Genomic DNA, 22,500 nt, shown 5'->3' with positions numbered 1-22,500 from the left:
AGAAGGATTCTGGATTCAAGGATCCATGGATTTAAGGTCTGATTATAAATGAGTACATACTTCAGGATCTACTCGAGTCACCTGTGAGACTGAATAACCTCTGATCCATGATCATGTTAGCACTGAACTAAGTTCATAAATGCTTCAGCCGACAGACAGACATGAAAAGTACCAGATAGAAGCAGGAGTCTGGCCCAGTAAGAAGCCGGGCCAGGGAAGGTCTGGATCCCTTGGGCCTCGCAGGATCTTTAGACTGTCAGGTTTTGGGTGGAGGTGATGGTGGCACAGCTCAGAGTATGTGAGGTTTGGTGATGACAGCAGGATGGCAGAGATGTTTGGAGACGCCTGCATGTACTTGGTCCAGACTCCTGAAATGAAACAAGACAAAGTTGATTTCATAATTCATTTGTTATGAGCAGGGGTGCTAATATTTCTAATACCTTCCAGTCCTCCCACTTTGAACAGGCTGATCCCCATGAGGCACAGCGCGCCGGTGATCATGAGGAAGGCCTGGACCGTGTCCGTGTAGATGACGGTGACCAGACCGCCAGTGACGGTGAGCAGCGCTGTCATGGTGATGAGCAGGATGATTGACAGGTAAAGGTTCCAGCCCAGTGATTCCTGGATGAACAAGGCTCCGGCGTAGAGGTCAACAGACAGCTTGGTGAAGATGTACATGATGAGCGATAATGCAGCGAAATACACTTTCAGCCTCGTCCCACCGTAGCGTTTGGCCAGGTACTCCGGCATTGTGTACACACCTGAGTGGATATAAACGGGGATAAACACCCAGCCTAAGAGCTGGAGCAGTAACACAGCGTTTAATTCCCACGCAGCCACGCCCAGCCCGCTGGAAGCTCCTGATCCAGCCAGGCCAATGAAATGTTCGCTTCCTATGTTGCTGACGAACAGCGATGCACCGATAGCTGCCCAGTTCATGGAGCGACCAGCGAGGAAGTATCCGTTGACCGTGCTGCGGTTGGCTTTCCACATGGCGAGGAAACCGATCAGCAGCACCACAATAAAGTAAATCGCTACTACAGCGATGTCTGCCGCTTCCATGGTTGGGGCCATTTTGTTCCCTTAAAGTACTGACCTTGGATGCAAAATAAAAGTAACACGATCATCTGCAAACAGTCGTGCCTAAAGTATCGTGCATTCACAGAGAGGAACTTCTCTTCGCGTCTGATCGGATTCAAGTCTTCAAAGTTGACTTGAGCTTCAAGAATCTGAGCAGGTTTTGGTTTGGTGGGTTAGGCAGCAATCTGCAAAAATACACAATGACAATAAACCTTTATAATTCATATCTCAGCATCAAAGGATCTTATCAGGACTCAAGCATTAAAGGCATATTAGAGACGTTCAGGTGTTCTCTGACAGAAGTCAATTACAGGTGTGACAGTGAACAGCTGCTCTCTAATGTCACATTTTTAAAGTTCACATGAGTTTAGTATGAAAGGTGATGATTCCTGTTTGTTACCATGACAACACAAGGTGAGAGGATGTATAAAAGCTGTTTGTCTTCTTCTCTGTGCTCAGGTAGCATGACATGTCGGACGTCGTTTGTCGTGTTGTCAGAACAGTCAATATTGGTTTAAAATATTTAGACCTGAATGGGAATGCTGGTTAAACTGAACTCAACGATGCCTTCAGGTGATCCTTGGATAGTGTTGTTCTCTGTGTTCACTAAAGTTTAACACATTTTGGGGAACTTTTGAGTTTATTTTATTAATCCCCTCACACTCTGTTATTCTAGCATGCTTCTCACACACACAGGGTTTAGGGTTCAGGGTTCAGGGTTCAGGGTTTAGGGTTCAGGGTTTAGGGTTTAGGGTTCAGGGTTTAGGGTTTAGGGTTTAGGGTTCAGGGTTTAGGGTTTAGGGTTCAGGGTTTAGGGTTCAGGGTTTAGGGTTCAGGGTTTAGGGTTTAGGGTTTAGGGTTTAGGGTTTAGGGTTCAGGGTTTAGGGTTCAGGGTTACTCTGTGTCCTAAACTAACAGGTCACCATATTTAAATGTAAAAATCACTTACCTGTGTCCTCCTCGCTCTCTCTCTCTCTCTCTCTCTCAGGTGAGCGCTCTGTCTGACTGCTGCAACGTCTCTCTCTCTCTCTCTTAACGAGTGTGAGACCCCGCCCATCATGTGTGCGTGTCTGTGTGTGTGCTGATCCATGAGCACCTCACTACCTGTTACAGAGACTCTGCGTGAGCTTAACGAGTCAGCACAAAGCGTGTTCCTGCACACACACAGTGATTTTGCATTTTTCATGAACCGGACGGGACAGAAAATGTGGAGACAGGCGCTCTCTCTCTCTCTCTCTCTCTCTCACACACACACACACACACACACACACACACACACACACATCTGCAGGACGCTCAGGAGGGGAGCAGCTGACAGGTCAGAGGTCAGGAGTGTTCTGGCTGCTGATTAGCTGACACCTGGTCGTGTTTTCAGGTGAATCAGAAAGCAGAGGTTATCAGAGGCGGGTTAACCCTAACCCGCCATCAAAAAGAGAGACATCGAAAGACATTCACGGAAATAAACATAAGATAGTGGTACCAGTGATATTAGAAAAAGTCTGCTCTCTCGGGGGTAATAAAGACAATCCAGTTATTCCAGATCCGATAGAATTTGTCCCTTTGAATTTTTAGTTGATAGGATAGTTTTTCCATCTTAAATATTTCAAGAGTTACTCCAAACCAGTCCTTAATAGAAGGTAGAGTCGGACTCAACCATCTTCTCGTAATCGTTTTTTTGCTTGCCACCAAAAGTAACTGTAATAGTTTTATTTCACTCCTGCGTTCCAAAAAAGAGACTCGACCCAGATACAGGACCTCGAAGCTCAGAGGGACTTGAGTGTTAAAAACCTTAGAGACGTCTGAATACCCCTCCAGAAGACACCTAGTTTGGGACAATCCCAAAAGATGTGGTAATGATTAGCCACAGTCGAGCCACATTGTCTCCAGCATGGCACATGTTCCCCTTTATACCTCTCCTGATGTGGTGTCCTGAAAAACCTAATAATATTTTTCCAACAATGTTCCCTCCAGCTCATGGAGCTGGATGTTGACCACTGAAAGGACCATATATCGCCCCACGCCTCCTCAGATATCTGGGTCCCAGATTCTCTTTCCCATTTACCTTTAATGTAAAAAGTATTCTTATTACCAGCATGGGATAGAGCAGTATAGAGCTTTGAAATCGAGTTAGAAGGGGTCATGGTTAATGCATTCTTTACAATGTGAACAAATTCTGATTCAACAGCTGAGAGGTTGACCAATTTACATTCATGGACAATATATGATCGTAACTGCAGGTATCTGTGGAAATCGTTCTGCGACAGGCCATGTTTGTCCCTCAGGGTCTCGAAGCTGTGCACAGTGTTTTTCTGAGTGAGTGAAAGGAGAGTAGTGAGACCATGGACCGACCATGATTTAAAGGTAGAGTCGTGTCTGTTAGGGAGAAAATCTGAATCATGCGCGAACCATCTGAAAGATCTCAACATTTTATATATATCACAAGTATTTATCACTTTCTGCCAGACTTGAAGAGTATGATTCACCCAAGGATTCCCCAATCCTTCCAAGCGAGCCATAAGACCCTTATCCGCTATCACTGCTTGGATGGGGAACTGTTTAGATAGGCTGGACTCCAGTTCCTTCCATCTAGCTATATATGTGTCATCACACCAGTATAGGAGGGGAGCTATTTGTGTGTAGACAGGGGAGACCTAACCCTCCACTTTCCTTGGCCAGTTGAAGGGTGGTATATTTAATCCTTGGTTTCCGGCCCTGCCAGATAAATCTGGAGATCCATTTGTCCCACTCACTGAATTGATTATCAGACACCTCCACAGGCAAGTTCCTAAAAAGGTAAAGTAAACGGGGGAGCACATGCAGTACCACTTTTAAACACTAGGTGGCTCCGTTCAATCATGTTATAAAGTCTGACATTACAAACTGAATTTAACGTTTCTCCAAAATAGAATTATTAGTATTCTGACAGGAAGTCATTTAGAGCCAGAAATAAAAAGTCATATTTCAAAATAAAATGTCAGATTGGATCATTCAGGACAAAAATAAAGGAATGAATCTTTAGATAAATGTGGGTATGTTGAGTCTGAGAAGGTGCAGCGACTTCTTTGAGAAATGATGGAGACGTCGTCTTCTCTTCAACCTCTTCCTGGTCTTTATTTGCTGACGTCCAACATTTATATTTATTTATTCATGTGTTTATTTCTACAACAAAGGTAAACAAAGCTCATTGTTCACATCAGCACAAAGACAAATTCCTCACATAGAAACTCTTTCAGTCTATATATAACTTCATAGAAATTTACTGTCTGCACGTTCGAGTAGCGCTGGCGCAATCTGCTGGTAAACAAAGAGTATTACAAGATGGCGTCCATAAACAGATTTATAAACGTGGAATTAATTAAACTCCTATCCAAAAAGGAAATATCATACAAACTACAGGGCTCTCCTTCATGGCGAGTTTAGAACGCCGAACACGCCTGAACCTGAGACAAACATGTAGTGAAACACTTATCCATACCAGGAATGGAAGGATATCATAACCAAGGTACAGGTTAAATAACAGCTGCTACATCAACATGTAGGCGGAGTGTGACCAGGAGCAACAAGACTGTCTTAGCCTCTAATGCCCATGGTCTATGAGCCAGGCTCTGACGGGACTGTGGATGAGCACCTGGTCCCCTTCAGAGGTCAGAGGTCACTGTCCATTCAAACAGGAAAACATGGGATCAAAACACGAGCAGCATAAACTCAAACCTGCACGTCAGAGAAACTCAGGGCGAGTTGTGTTCTCACAGGTAAAATGATCTACTGTGAAGACTTCTTCAGGTCACATGGCCTGCAGCTGCTGAAAGGAAAGCAGCTTCCCCCTGCACTGCTGACAAAACGGACCGGGCTCGGTCCTCAGCCAAGTCCACCTTTCCTGTGAGCCGGGCTCTGGGGGTCGGTCCAAACACAGAAACGTGTTCTCCTGATGAGTCATGGAGAGGACGATCAAAGATTACAATCACAACAAAGAAGGCGGGGATAACCTTGACAAGGTCGTGCGTAGTTTTTATTCATAATCTTTATTATATCGTGTACTTCATAAAAGGAAGCTATGACGGATTAAGCTGAGCTCTTGTAATATATCCATCAGTAAGGTCCTTTACCTGCTTTATGTAAACAATGAGCATGGTCTTGTTACCTGCTCTTTTGTTAATGTTAACAGACAAACAGTAAGGTCCTTTACCTGCTTTTGTAAAGTGTCTCGAGATAACGCCTGTTATGAATTGACGCTATATAAATAAAGATTGATTGATTGATTGATTGATATGTTCATATGTTCATATGCTTACTGGGATTATTACATCATATGGTCACTGGGATAATTGCATCATATGTTCACTGGGATTATTATATGTTCACTGGGATTATTACCATCATATGTTCACTGGGATTATTACCATCATATGTTCACTGGGATTATTACATAATGTCCATATGTTCACTGAGACTATTACCTCATATATTCACTGATATTATTATATCATATGTTCACTGAGACTATTACCTCATATATTCACTGATATTATTATATCATGTTCACTGGGATTATTACCATTATATGTTCACTGGGATTATTACGTCACATATTCACTGAGATTATTACATAATGTTCATATGTTCACTGGGTTTATTACCATCATATGTTCACTGGGATTATTACATCATATTCACTGGGATTATAATATATGTTCATATGTTCACTGGGATTATAATATATGTTCATATGTTCACTGGGATTATAATATATGTTCATATGTTCACTGGAATAATTAAATCATATGTTCACTGGGATTATTATATCATATGTTCACTGGTTTTATTGAATCATATGTTCACTGGGATTATTACCTCATATATTCACTGGGATTATTATATCATATGTTCACTGGGATTATTATATTATGTTCACAGGGATTATTATATCATATGTTCACTGGTTTTATTAAATCATATGTTCACTGGGATTATTACCTCATGTTTATATGTTCACTGGGATTATTACATCATATGTTGATATGTTCACTGGGATTATTATATCTATGTTCACTGGGATTATTACATCATATGTTGATATGTTCACTGGGATTATTATATCATATGTTCACAGGGATTATTATATCATATGTTCACTGGGATTATTATATCATGTTCACAGGGATTATTATATCATATGTTCACTGGGATTATTATATCTATGTTCACTGGGATTATTACATCATATGTTCATATGTTCACAGGGATTATTATATCATATGTTCACTGGGATTATTATATCATATGTTCACAGGGATTATTATATCATATGTTCACTGGTTTTATTAAATCATATGTTCACTGGGATTATTACCTCATGTTTATATGTTCACTGGGATTATTACATCATATGTTGATATGTTCACTGGGATTATTATATCTATGTTCACTGGGATTATGAAATCATATTCATGTTTACTGGGATTATGAAATCACATGTTCACTGGTATTATTAAATTATATGTTCACTGGGATTATTATATCTGTTCACTGGGATTATTAATTCATATGTTCACTGGGATTATTATATCAAATGTTCATATCTTCACTGGGATTATGAAATCACGTTCACTGGTATTATTAAATCATATATTCACTAGGATTACTATATCATATGTTCACTGGGACTATTAAATCATATGTTCACTGAGATTATTACCTCATATATTCACTGGGATTATTATATTATATGTTCACTGGTTTTATTAAATCATATGTTCACTGGGATTATTACCTCATATATTCACTGGGATTATTATATCATATGTTCACTGGGATTATTATATTATGTTCACAGGGATTATTATATCATATGTTCACTGGTTTTATTAAATCATATGTTCACTGGGATTATTACCTCATGTTTATATGTTCACTGGGATTATTACATCATATGTTGATATGTTCACTGGGATTATTATATCTATGTTCACTGGGATTATTACATCATATGTTGATATGTTCACTGGGATTATTATATCATATGTTCACAGGGATTATTATATCATATGTTCACTGGGATTATTATATCATATATTCACAGGGATTATTATATCATATGTTCACTGGGATTATTATATCTATGTTCACTGGGATTATTACATCATATGTTCATATGTTCACAGGGATTATTATATCATATGTTCACTGGGATTATTATATCATATGTTCACAGGGATTATTATATCATATGTTCACTGGTTTTATTAAATCATATGTTCACTGGGATTATTACCTCATGTTTATATGTTCACTGGGATTATTACATCATATGTTGATATGTTCACTGGGATTATTATATCTATGTTCACTGGGATTATGAAATCATATTCATGTTTACTGGGATTATGAAATCACATGTTCACTGGTATTATTAAATTATATGTTCACTGGGATTATTATATCTGTTCACTGGGATTATTAATTCATGTTCACTGGGATTATTATATCAAATGTTCATATCTTCACTGGGATTATGAAATCACGTTCACTGGGATTATTAAATCATATATTCACTAGGATTACTATATCATATGTTCACTGGGACTATTAAATCATATGTTCACTGAGATTATTACCTCATATATTCACTGGGATTATTATATTATGTTCACTGGGATTATTATATTATGTTCACTGGGATTATTACCATCATATGTTCACTGGGATTATTAAATCATATTCATGTTTACTGGGATTATTATATCATATGTTCACTGGGATTATTACATCATATGTTTATATGTTCACTGGGATTAATATATCTATGTTCACTGGGATTATGAAATCACATGTTCACTGGTATTATTGAATTATGTTCACTGGGATTATTACATCATATGTTTATATGTTCACTGGGATTATTATATCTGTTCACTGGGATTATTAATTCATATGTTCACTGGGATTATTAAATCATATATTCACTGAGATTATTACAATGTTCATATGTTCACTGGGAATATTATATCATATGTTCACTGGTTTTATTAAATCATATGTTCACTGGGATTATTACCTCATGTTGATATGTTCACTGGGATTATTATATCTATGTTCACTGGGATTATTACATCATGTTTATGTTCACTGGGATTATTACATCATATGTTGATATATTCACTGGGATTATTAAATCATGTTCATGTTTACTGGGATTATTATATCATATGTTCACTGGGATTATTATATCTATGTTCACTGGTATTATTAAATTATATGTTCACTGGGATTATTACATCATATGTTGATATGTTCACCGGGATTATTATATCTGTTCACTGGGATTATTAATTGATATGTTTACTGGGATTATTATATCATGTTCACTGGGATTATTAAATCATATTCACTAGGATTACTATATCATATGTTCATTGGGATTATTAAATCATATGTTCACTGGGATTATGAAATCATGTTCACTGGGATTATTATATCATATGTTCACTGGGATTATGAAATCACATGTTCACTGGGATTTTTTATATGAAAATGTGCCACACTATGACTACCTGTGTCAATGACAACTGAAATGTTGTGCTTCAGTTGAACGAGATGGGCTCATTGTGACACACTGCGTGTGTGCGCGAGAGAATGTGTGTGTACTGCCATGACTCATCAACACCTCCCCTCGCCATGGAAACCATGTCAACACATGAAGAGGGATATGCTGAGTGTGTGTGTGATTTATTATTAGGAAGAAGATATCTGACCTCACTCTCTCTTACTGTAACTTGTCTGTCTGTCTGTCTGTCTGTCTGTCTCTCTGTCTGTCTGTCTCACTCTCTCTCTGTCAGTCTCTCTGTCTGTCTGTCTGTCTGTCAGTCTCTCTGTCTGTCTGTCTCACTCTCTCTCTGTCTGTCTCTCTGTCTGTCTGTCTGTCTCTCTGTCTGTCTGTCTGTCTGTCAGTCTCTCTGTCTGTCTCTCTGTCTGTCTGTCTCTCACACAGAGCTGGTGGTGAGGCTGTAAACATCGGTGTCGATTACGATGGAGATGAGAAAACGTGTCGTACGCGAGCGACTCGAGGGAGAACAGGCTGCTGCTCAACATGAGCTGCTAAATCTTTCAGTCTGAACGTGTTATGTGGAGACACACACACACACACACACACACACACACACACACACACACACACACACACACACACACACACACACACACACACACACACACACACACACACACACACACACACACACACACACACACACACACACACACACACACACACACACACACACACACACACACACACACACACACACACACACGGGGACGAAAGTGGGTCAATCAGACCTAAGAGCCAATCGACAACATCTTTACTTCCTATCACATGACGGAGAGAGAGGGGGGCGAGAGAGGGACACTGAAGACCACTATCTGCAGAGAGACTGAAGGGACAAAATAAATACAGAGACACTGAGGACCACTATCTACAGAGAGACTGAATGGACAAAATAAATACAGAGACACTGAGGACCACTATCTACAGAGAGACTGAAGGGACAAAATAAATACAGAGACACACTGAGGACCACTATCTACAGAGAGACTGAAGGGACACAATAAATACAGAGAGACACTGAGGACCACTATCTACAGAGAGACTGAAGGGACAAAATAAATACAGAGACACACTGAGGACCACTATCTACAGAGAGACTGAAGGGACAAATAAATACAGAGAGACACTGAGGACCACGATCTACAGAGAGACTGAAGGGACAAAATAAATACAGAGAGACACTGAGGACCACTATCTACAGAGAGACTGAAGGGACAAAATAAATACAGAGACACTGAGGACCACTATCTACAGAGAGACTGAAGGGAAAAAATAAATACAGAGACACACTGAGGACCACTATCTACAGAGAGACTGAAGGGACAAAATAAATACAGAGACACACTGAGGACCACTATCTACAGAGAGACTGAAGGGACAAAATAAATACAGAGACACACTGAGGACCACTATCTACAGAGAGACTGAAGGGACAAAATAAATACAGAGACACACTGAGGACCACTATCTACAGAGAGACTGAAGGGACAAAATAAATACAGAGAGACACTGAGGACCACTATCTACAGAGAGACTGAAGGGACAAAATAAATACAGAGACACACTGAGGACCACTATCTACAGAGAGACTGAAGGGACAAAATAAATACAGAGAGACACTGAGGACCACGATCTACAGAGAGACTGAAGGGACAAAATAAATACAGAGAGACACTGAGGACCACTATCTACAGAGAGACTGAAGGGACAAAATAAATACAGAGACACTGAGGACCACTATCTACAGAGAGACTGAAGGGAAAAAATAAATACAGAGACACACTGAGGACCACTATCTACAGAGAGACTGAAGGGACAAAATAAATACAGAGACACACTGAGGACCACTATCTACAGAGAGACTGAAGGGACAAAATAAATACAGAGACACACTGAGGACCACTATCTACAGAGAGACTGAAGGGACAAAATAAATACAGAGACACACTGAGGACCACTATCTACAGAGAGACTGAAGGGACAAAATAAATACAGAGACACTGAGGACCACTATCTACAGAGAGACGGAAGGGACAAAATAAATACAGAGAGACACTGAGGACCACTATCTACAGAGAGACTGAAGGGACAAAATAAATACAGAGACACTGAGGACCACTATCTACAGAGAGACTGAAGGGACAACATAAATACAGAGAGACACTGAGGACCACTATCTACAGAGAGACTGAAGGGACAAAATAAATACAGAGACACACTGAGGACCACTATCTACAGAGAGACTGAAGGGACAAAATAAATACAGAGACACACTGAGGACCACTATCTACAGAGAGACTGAAGGGACAAAATAAATACAGAGACACTGAGGACCACTATCTACAGAGAGACTGAAGGGACAAAATAAATACAGAGACACTGAGGACCACTATCTACAGAGAGACTGAAGGGACAAAATAAATACAGAGACACACTGAGGACCACTATCTACAGAGAGACTGAAGGGACAAAATAAATACAGAGACACTGAGGACCACTATCTACAGAGAGACTGAAGGGACAAAATAAATACAGAGACACTGAAGACCACTATCTACAGAGAGACTGAAGGGAAAAAATAAATACAGAGACACACTGAGGACCACTATCTACAGAGAGACTGAAGGGACAAAATAAATACAGAGACACACTGAGGACCACTATCTACAGAGAGACTGAAGGGACAAAATAAATACAGAGACACACTGAGGACCACTATCTACAGAGAGACTGAAGGGACAAAATAAATACAGAGACACACTGAGGACCACTATCTACAGAGAGACTGAAGGGACAAAATAAATACAGAGACACACTGAGGACCACTATCTACAGAGAGACTGAAGGGACAAAATAAATACAGAGACACACTGAGGACCACTATCTACAGAGAGACTGAAGGGACAAAATAAATACAGAGACACTGAGGACCACTATCTACAGAGAGACTGAAGGGACAAAATAAATACAGAGACACTGAGGACCACTATCTACAGAGAGACTGAAGGGAAAAAATAAATACAGAGACACACTGAGGACCACTATCTACAGAGAGACTGAAGGGACAAAATAAATACAGAGACACACTGAGGACCACTATCTACAGAGAGACTGAAGGGACAAAATAAATACAGAGACACACTGAGGACCACTATCTACAGAGAGACTGAAGGGACAAAATAAATACAGAGACACACTGAGGACCACTATCTACAGAGAGACTGAAGGGACAAAATAAATACAGAGAGACACTGAGGACCACTATCTACAGAGAGACTGAAGGGACAAAATAAATACAGAGACACACTGAGGACCACTATCTACAGAGAGACTGAAGGGACAAAATAAATACAGAGAGACACTGAGGACCACGATCTACAGAGAGACTGAAGGGACAAAATAAATACAGAGAGACACTGAGGACCACTATCTACAGAGAGACTGAAGGGACAAAATAAATACAGAGACACTGAGGACCACTATCTACAGAGAGACTGAAGGGAAAAAATAAATACAGAGACACACTGAGGACCACTATCTACAGAGAGACTGAAGGGACAAAATAAATACAGAGACACACTGAGGACCACTATCTACAGAGAGACTGAAGGGACAAAATAAATACAGAGACACACTGAGGACCACTATCTACAGAGAGACTGAAGGGACAAAATAAATACAGAGACACACTGAGGACCACTATCTACAGAGAGACTGAAGGGACAAAATAAATACAGAGACACTGAGGACCACTATCTACAGAGAGACGGAAGGGACAAAATAAATACAGAGAGACACTGAGGACCACTATCTACAGAGAGACTGAAGGGACAAAATAAATACAGAGACACTGAGGACCACTATCTACAGAGAGACTGAAGGGACAACATAAATACAGAGAGACACTGAGGACCACTATCTACAGAGAGACTGAAGGGACAAAATAAATACAGAGACACACTGAGGACCACTATCTACAGAGAGACTGAAGGGACAAAATAAATACAGAGACACACTGAGGACCACTATCTACAGAGAGACTGAAGGGACAAAATAAATACAGAGACACTGAGGACCACTATCTACAGAGAGACTGAAGGGACAAAATAAATACAGAGACACTGAGGACCACTATCTACAGAGAGACTGAAGGGACAAAATAAATACAGAGACACACTGAGGACCACTATCTACAGAGAGACTGAAGGGACAAAATAAATACAGAGACACTGAGGACCACTATCTACAGAGAGACTGAAGGGACAAAATAAATACAGAGACACTGAAGACCACTATCTACAGAGAGACTGAAGGGACAAAATAAATACAGAGACACTGAGGACCACTATCTACAGAGAGACTGAAGGGACAAAATAAATACAGAGACACACTGAGGACCACTATCTACAGAGACACTGAAGGGACAAAATAAATACAGAGACACTGAGGACCACTATCTACAGAGAGACTGAAGGGACAAAATAAATACAGAGACACACTGAGGACCACTATCTACAGAGAGACTGAAGGGACAAAATAAATACAGAGACACTGAGGACCACTATCTACAGGGAGACTGAAGGGACAAAATGAAGCCTGAAATATAGAATCATAATAATTAAATATGCAGTGATTGAAAAGATGATTAAAAAACAGAATAAGAAAATTGATTAAATGATGACATCAGAGCAGCTACTTCCTGTTTTGAAGAAAAGAAGAAGAAAGACATCTTACAAATCTATTTATTAAAAACATCAGCACACTCACAAGCTTTGAATCAAAGGACACTGGAAACATCTGGATAGGTGTGTGTGTGTGTGTGTGTGTGTGTGTGTGTGTGTGTGTGTGTGTGTGTGTGTGTGTTACAGGTGTATGAGTGTATGGAACACCTGTTTGTGTATCTATGGCGTGTATTGAAACACACACACACACACCTTTATAGGAGAGAGGTGTGACACACATCAGATCGATGTATCCTTGTCTCTGATTGGTTGAATTTGTGTTCATTGCTTGAAATATCAACGATCATACATCAAAATAATATCTTCTTAAAAAATCTGTCGTGGCTTCAGCTAATGACGATTATTGCTCAACAACGTCCTTCAGGACACAGCTAGTTTGCCTAGCTTTGCATAGAGACTGCTGATTCCAGTCTTTATGCTAAGCTAAGCTAACTAGCTCCAGACTGGAGCTCTGAGGGAAGGGGGATGGGCGGAGTCTGCTCGTGTTGTCCTCACAAAAACATGTTCCTTTAAAACCGTTTCCACTCGAAATGTTCGATACACCACCTTAAACGATATCATCCAAAAATACTGTACAGAAGAGACACCAGTGACACAGGAAGAGACACCCGTGACACAGGAAGAGACACCCGTGACACAGGAAGAGACACCCGTGACACAGGAAGAGACACCTGTAACACAGGAAGAGACACCCGTGACACAGGAAGAGACACCTGTGACACAGGAAGAGACACCTGTAACACAGGAAGAGACACCAGTGACACAGGAAGAGACACCCCGTGACACAGGAAGAGACACCCGTGACACAGGAAGAGACACCTGTAACACAGGAAGAGACACCTGTGACACAGGAAGAGACACCTGTAACACAGGAAGAGACACCTGTAACACAGGAAGAGACACCCGTGACACAGGAAGCGTACCTTCACAGGAAGGAAGCGTTCGAGTACAACCATGAAATGCCACGTTACGGTGGGATTCGGGCATCATTCATCAGTTCAATAAATTCTTCACTTGTGTTACTGTTGCCATGGAAACAAACAGGTATGATGATTAGGATCGCATCAAAGACTCTGTTGTCATGACAAACGTTCCGTCTCATCAGGAGGACTTTCAGGTGTTCATGCAGGTGAAATGTGTCCCTGGATCAGGTGTGTGTGCTGCTCCTGACTGACATCAGTGTGTATAAAAACAGACCATGCATCTCTTGTCTCACGACACACACACTAACACACACACTAACACACGCACACACAGGATACATGAGTGTGTATGAAGAAAAGTCGATTGATTTGAAGAAGCACGTCCTCTCACAAACGGTCTGACTGGGGGTATTGGGTATTGGTGGGTTTGGGGTACCCTGACTGCATAGGGTAGGGGTAGGGGGGTAGAGGCTTGGGGTTAGGGGTACCCTAGGGGGTTAGGGGGTACCCTGACTGCATATCTGGATTTTGAACTTCCTCTGAACTAAAGAGGGGAAACGTGGTGTGTTGGTTACGGAGGGATGTGTGGGCTGAATGTTCGTGGTCTTCTCGTCCTCATGAAGACGTTTTGTTTGGACCCGCCGTCTGAAGCACCAGATGAATCCAGGTCCAGGAGAGTCTCCTCATCTGTGGACAGTAATCCTCTTTCTGAGTGACAGGAGGGATTCTTGGCATTAGGAGAAAGAGAAGACGCTGATTGCGTCATGCTTCAGGTGAGTTCAGAGCTCCTTATATGGCAGTGTGTCACACACTAACTCCTCCCACTGAGCTAAAGGTTCATTTCTATAAAAATCTAGAAGCTCCGCACATTTAAAATCTTCACTCCAGCTCAAGTCTTAAAGGCTTGTTCCTATTGGTTAATCATGAGCCACCTGCTCTGATTGGTTAATCCCCTGCTTTCAAGCTGCAGAGTCCTGAGCACCAAGTAACCCAGACGATGGGTGAGTTTAGTCCCAGCGTCCTTCAGCTGCAAACAACTGTGTGTCCCAGTAGTCGTGGGTGGGTGTGTGGTGCTTCCTGCAGTGTGTGTGTGCAGGGGAGAGTGTGTGTCAGTCCATCTCCAGGTCCATCAGCTTGTTCCGAGAGCGAGGAGTGTGTGTTGTGTTTCTGCAGCAGCACTGAGCGCACACGAGCCCGAGGACCAGAGAGAACACACCTACACCTGGAGACAAGGGGGACAGGGTTAGCCTCTAATGCTAATGAGAACACACCTACACCTGGAGACAAGGGGGACAGGGTTAGCTTCTAATGCTAATGAGAACACACCTACACCTGGAGACAAGGGGGACAGGGTTAGCTTCTAATGCTAATGAGAACACACCTACACCTGGAGGCAAGGGGGACAGGGTTAGCTTCTAATGCTAATGAGAACACACCTACGCTTGGAGACAAGGGGGACAGGGTTAGCTTATAATGCTAATGAGAACACACCTACACCTGGAGACAAGGGGGACAGGGCTAGCTTCTAATGCTAATGAGAACACACCTACACCTGGAGACAAGGGGGACAGGGCTAGCTTCTAATGCTAATGAGAACACAACTACACCTGGAGACAAGGGGGACAGGGTTAGCTTCTAATGCTAATGAGAACACACCTACACCTGGAGAAAAGGGGGACAGGGTTAGCTTCTAATGCTAATGAGAACACACCTACACCTGGAGAAAAGGGGGACAGGGTTAGCTTATAATGCTAATGAGAACACACCTACACCTGGAGACAAGGGGGACATGGCTAGCTTCTAATGCTAATGAGAACACAACTACACCTGGAGAAAAGGGGGACAGGGTTAGCTTCTAATGCTAATGAGAACACACCTACACCTGGAGACAAGGGGGACAGGGCTAGCTTCTAATGCTAATGAGAACACAACTACACCTGGAGACAAGGAGGACAGGGTTAGCTTCTAATGCTAGTGAGAACACAACTACACCTGGAGACAAGGGGGACAGGGTTAGCTTCTAATGCTAATAGGAACACACCTACACCTGGAGACAAGGGGGACAGGGTTAGCTTCTAATGCTAGTGAGAACACAACTACACCTGGAGACAAGGGGGACAGGGTTAGCTTCTAATGCTAGTGAGAACACAACTACACCTGGAGACAAGGGGGACAGGGTTAGCTTCTAATGCTAGTGAGAACACAACTACACCTGGAGACAAGGGGGACAGGGTTAGCTTCTAATGCTAATAGGAACACATCTGTGTGGAACATTAATTTGCCTGGAACAGGAGCATGCTGGATGTTGATTGGTTAATTACATGTTACAGATGCTAACATGGGGAGTTACAGATGCTAACATGGTGAGTTACATGAGGAAGTGTTAGCTTACCTACTGATGCTGACACACCGTATAACAGAGGTAACTTCAGAGACTCCCACACTGAGAGAGAGAGGGGGATCAGACAGGTTTAGACGAGCAGTAGGAGGCAGTCAGAGAGTGCAGGTAAACTGTCACACTGATATAGGAACCATGTTTGTGAACTCACCTGCAAACTTGACGGTGAGGAAGACTCGTGATGAAGTCAGCTTTGCAGCCTGAGTCCATGCACCTGTGGAGGCTGACAGGTACCAGGGTGTGGCGACGCAGTGATATTCTCCGCTGTCACTGTACACAGAGACGCCATACAGTGAGAATGCTTTCATAACGTAAAGACTCACACACGGGGGGAACACACTCACCTGTCCTGCGTGCCGTGGATGTTCAGCAGGTAGGTGTGCGTGTCTTTTCGTTCAACGGAAACGTCACTGGATGAGTTTCGAACGTCATTCCTCACCACGCCAAAACGGTCCATGCTCACAACTTGAGATGTTGTCTGACCACCACGGAGGCGAGTAAAAAACCAACGCACCTCGTACGCCAGGTCGTCTGAGAAAGAGATTATTCATTATTCAGAAGCAGAGCCCTCAGACAGACAGCCAATCAGATGAAACCAAATGATTCAAAAAGAAAAGTATTCAAAACATTGGACAGAATCAACCAAGAAACAATATGAGAACTAACCCTGGCCTAAACTAATCCTAACTGTCTGAGCACTAAACATAAACTAATCCTAACTGTCTGAGCACTAAACAAACTAATCCTAACCCTCTGAGCACTAAACATAAACTAATCCTAACTCTCTGAGCACTAAACATAAACTAATCCTAACTGTCTGAGCACTAAACATAAACTAATCCTAACCCTCTGAGCACTAAACATAAACTAATCCTAACTGTCTGAGCACTAAACATAAACTAATCCTAACTGTCTGAGCACTAAACAAACTAATCCTAACCCTCTGAGCACTAAACATAAACTAATCCTAACTCTCTGAGCACTAAACATAAACTAATCCTAACTGTCTGAGCACTAAACATAAACTAATCCTAACTGTCTGAGCACTAAACATAAACTAATCCTAACTCTCTGAGCACTAAACATAAACTAATCCTAACTCTCTGAGCACTAAACATAAACTAATCCTAACTGTCTGAGCACTAAACATAAACTAATCCTAACTCTCTGAGCACTAAACATAAACTAATCCTAACTGTCTGAGCACTAAACATAAACTAATCCTAACCCTCTGAGCACTAAACATAAACTAATCCTAACTGTCTGAGCACTAAACATAAACTAATCCTAACTCTCTGAGCACTAAACATAAACTAATCCTAACTGTCTGAGCACTAAACATAAACTAATCCTAACTGTCTGAGCACTAAACATAAACTAATCCTAACTCTCTGAGCACTAAACATAAACTAATCCTAACCCTCTGAGCACTAAACATAAACTAATCCTAACTCTCTGAGCACTAAACATAAACTAATCCTAACCCTCTGAGCACTAAACATAAACTAATCCTAACTCTCTGAGCACTAAACCTAAACTAATCCTAACTGTCTGAGCACTAAACATAAACTAATCCTAACTCTCTGAGCACTAAACATGAACTAATCCTAACTCTCTGAGCACTAAACATAAACTAATCCTAACTGTCTGAGCACTAAACATAAACTAATCCTAACTCTCTGAGCACTAAACATAAACTAATCCTAACTGTCTGAGCACTAAACATAAACTAATCCTAACCCTCTGAGCACTAAACATAAACTAATCCTAACTCTCTGAGCACTAAACCTAAACTAATCCTAACTGTCTGAGCACTAAACATAAACTAATCCTAACTGTCTGAGCACTAAACATAAACTAATCCTAACCCTCTGAGCACTAAACATAAACTAATCCTAACTGTCTGAGCACTAAACATAAACTAATCCTAACCCTCTGAGCACTAAACATAAACTAATCCTAACTCTGTGAACTGAATTTAGAGAGAACAGGTAAGTCTCCTCAAACTGGAAATGTGACACTCAGCGCCCTCTTCAGGCCAAAGATGGTCAGTTCATGTATCTGTGAAGCTGCTGAACATGAACACACATCAGATCATTCTAATTGGTTCATCTAAGAAATAAAGTGGATTTATAGATGACCTTTCAAAATAAAAGTTTAATGACACATTCAATACAAAAAATGTCCCAAAATCAAGAAGAAGGAACATGCACGCCATGATATCATCATCATATAAACCTACAGTCACAAAGACACACACACAGGTTATACTGTACTTATTACGTCCTGACAACGACTGACAGTTATTTTTAGAGAGCGTTGATACCACTGTGATGATTCAAGAACAAAATAACGCCGCGCACGCACACAGAGATAAAAACAGAGATAGAGGCTCGTGACATATAAAAGAGATGAGAAAAAGAAAAACAGCGACAGGAGATGTAATCTGAGCAACGGGAGCGAGTGAGCAAGCTTATTATTTCCAAGAGGAGAGAGAGAGAACAGAAAGTAGTCATTAGTGTGTCAGCGAGAGAGACTATTAACGCTGCAACTCCTCCACACACACACACACACACACACACAGCGACACAATAAAAAGACCATGGAGGGTGACTCACACTGTGTCATTAACACACACACACACACACACACACACACACACACACACACACTGACACACAAAGAGAACATTTGGAGAGCTGATCAAGATGAAGGGAGTTTCATGAATCACAGTGAACATCTCTGCTCACTAATGGATTTAATACTCTGCATCAACACACACACTGAACATTAACACACACACACACACACACACACACTGAACATTAACACACACACACACACACAGTTAAAGTTAAAGACAGAGAGAGAATCAGAGATACAGACACAGAGAATCAGAGATACAGACAGAGAGAATCAGAGATACAGACACAGAGAATCAGAGATACAGACACAGAGAATCAGAGATACAGACACAGAGAATCAGAGATACAGACACAGAGAATCAGAGATACAGACACAGAGAATCAGAGATACAGACACAGAGAATCAGAGATACAGACACAGAGAGAATCAGAGATACAGACACAGAGAATCAGAGATACAGACAGAGAATCAGAGATACAGACAGAGAGAATCAGAGATACAGACACAGAGAATCAGAGATACAGACACAGAGAATCAGAGATACAGACACAGAGAGAATCAGAGATACAGACACAGAGAATCAGAGATACAGACACAGAGAATCAGAGATACAGACACAGAGAATCAGAGATACAGACAGAGAATCAGAGATACAGACACAGAGAATCAGAGATACAGACAGAGAGAATCAGAGATACAGACACAGAGAGAATCAGAGATACAGACACAGAGAATCAGAGATACAGACACAGAGAATCAGAGATACAGACAGAGAGAATCAGAGATACAGACACAGAGAGAATCAGAGATACAGACACAGAGAATCAGAGATACAGACACAGAGAGAATCAGAGATACAGACACAGAGAATCAGAAATACAGACAGAGAGAATCAGAGATACAGACACAGAGAATCAGAAATACAGACAGAGAGAATCAGAGATACAGACACAGAGAGAATCAGAGATACAGACACAGAGAGAATCAGAGATACAGACAGAGAGAATCAGAGATACAGACACAGAGAATCAGAGATACAGACACAGAGAATCAGAAATACAGACAGAGAGAATCAGAGATACAGACAGAGAGAATCAGAGATACAGACACAGAGAATCAGAGATACAGACAGAGAGAATCAGAGATACAGACACAGAGAGAATCAGAGATACAGACACAGAGAATCAGAGATACAGACAGAGAGAATCAGAAGACATAATCAGAGATACAGACACAGAATCAGAGATACAGACACAGAGAATCAGAGATACAGACAGAGAGAATCAGAGATACAGACAGAGAGAGAATCAGAGATACAGACAGAGAGAATCAGAGATACAGACACAGAGAATCAGAGATACAGACACAGAGAATCAGAGATACAGACACAGAGAATCAGAGATACAGACAGAGAGAATCAGAGATACAGACACAGAATCAGAGATACAGACACAGAGAATCAGAGATACAGACAGAGAGAATCAGAGATACAGACACAGAGAGAATCACAGATACAGACACAGAGAGAATCAGAGATACAGACAGAGAATCAGAGATACAGACAGAGAGAGAATCAGAGATACAGACAGAGAGAATCAGAGATACAGACACAGAGAGAATCAGAGATACAGACACAGAGAATCAGAGATACAGACAGAGAATCAGAGATACAGACAGAGAGAGAATCAGAGATACAGACAGAGAGAATCAGAAGACATAATCAGAGATACAGACACAGAATCAGAGATACAGACACAGAGAATCAGAGATACAGACAGAGAGAATCAGAGATACAGACACAGAGAATCAGAGATACAGACAGAGAGAATCAGAGATACAGACAGAGAGAATCAGAAGACAGAATCAGAGATCACAGTAATAAAAGTCCTGTCCTCTCATTTTCTGGTCACGTTAAATCGTCACATCATCTCACCAAATGAGATCGTCTGATTCTCAATGAACATGTGGGACACTGTACAGTGAGAGGACACTGATTCAAACTGACCTTTGTGTTGGATCAGTTTATATTCACTGTGTACCTGAGCTGATAAAAATCTCATCCAACTTTATCTGATTAAGTACTTTAAAACAACCACAGCTGACCAAAGTGCTGTTTAATAAAACAACAAAATAAGTTCAAGGCATAAAACACAATAATATAAAAGGCATAAAAACATGTGTGCTGTAAAAAAAGGGAAGAGGAAGACGACGGGGAAAATGAAGAGAAAGACGAGAAGGATGAGGAAGACGAGGGGGAAGAGAAAGAAGAGGAGGTAGAGAAAGACGAGTAAGAAGAGGAGGAAGACAAGAGGGAAGAGGATAGTGATCATGATGATGAAGAAACACGAGGACAGCAAGGGGTAAAAAGAGCCGAGAGTCCATCCAACCAGAGAGGATGAAACACAAAGTGACACTAAGTGAGGGGTGAACGGGTCAAGTGACCGCACATGCATGCACACACACACACCCTGCAGACTCACTGAACAGAATCAGCTGATGACTAACGCTCTTATCGTTTTGATGTTCACTTGGTTTGTTTGTCAGTGTAGAGCTGCAGTAAATAGAACAATTTAAAGAACACTAAGTTTTTGTGAATGAATGAATAACTTTCATTTCATTATATTGACGTTACTAACCTCTCCTCTCTCTGGGAGCTCCTGAGCTCTCTTAGGTTCCTCGAGACTGTTGATGAGGATGGCCTGCCCAAACAACCCCCCTCCCAATCCTATCCTATTCTTCTTTCTGCATCTTGACCCATTTCAAGCCCAGCACAGTTTAGCAGATGGCTGTTCATCATGATCCGGGTCTGCTGAAGATTTCTGTTTGTTCTTCTATGACGGATTTCTGTTTGTTCTTCTATGACGGATTAAGCTGGGCTCTTGTAATATAGCCATCAGTAAGGTCCTTTACCTGCTATATGTAAACATAACAATGAACATGTTTACCTGCTTTATGTAAACATAACAATGAGCATGTTTACCTGCTCTTTGTTAATGTTAACAGACAAACAGGAAGCTCCTTTACCTGCTTTATGTAAATGTCTCCAGATAACACCTGTTATGAATTGAATAAGTAGACGACAATGTGATCTCTGTCTCTATGCAGACG

At 41.3% G+C, this 22,500-nt stretch overlaps 2 protein-coding genes across 2 annotated transcripts in view; both read right to left on the bottom strand.

The window, feature by feature from the left end:
• LOC306818785 (sodium/myo-inositol cotransporter-like) overlaps nt 1–1,074 on the bottom strand; it is a gene marked incomplete at both ends in the record, with an annotated part of 8,536 nt that extends 7,462 nt beyond the window's left edge. The window contains 2 exons of the mRNA XM_079336503.1: nt 173–368; nt 441–1,074. Coding sequence (XP_079192629.1) covers nt 173–368; nt 441–1,074 — 830 coding nt within the window. The remainder of the gene's footprint in view (nt 1–172; nt 369–440) is intronic.
• Nucleotides 1,075–14,360: 13,286 nt separating this feature from the next.
• LOC306818505 (prostaglandin F2 receptor negative regulator-like) lies at nt 14,361–17,298 on the bottom strand. The gene is made up of 4 exons (XM_079336120.1): nt 17,091–17,298; nt 16,898–17,016; nt 16,741–16,791; nt 14,361–15,570 (listed from the first exon to the last, which is right to left on the bottom strand). The coding sequence occupies exons 1-4, from the start codon at nt 17,201–17,203 to the stop codon at nt 15,458–15,460; spliced, it is 396 nt and encodes a 131-aa protein (XP_079192246.1). The 5' UTR covers nt 17,204–17,298; the 3' UTR covers nt 14,361–15,457.
• Nucleotides 17,299–22,500: the final 5,202 nt, after the last annotated feature.

This window comes from Symphodus melops (assembly GCF_947650265.1).
Source record: "Symphodus melops genome assembly, chromosome: 23".
In the NCBI taxonomy this organism is placed as follows: Eukaryota; Metazoa; Chordata; class Actinopteri; order Labriformes; family Labridae; genus Symphodus; species Symphodus melops.
Note: the sequence above shows the minus strand (reverse complement) of the source record. Positions and strands in the feature narration are given on the sequence as shown.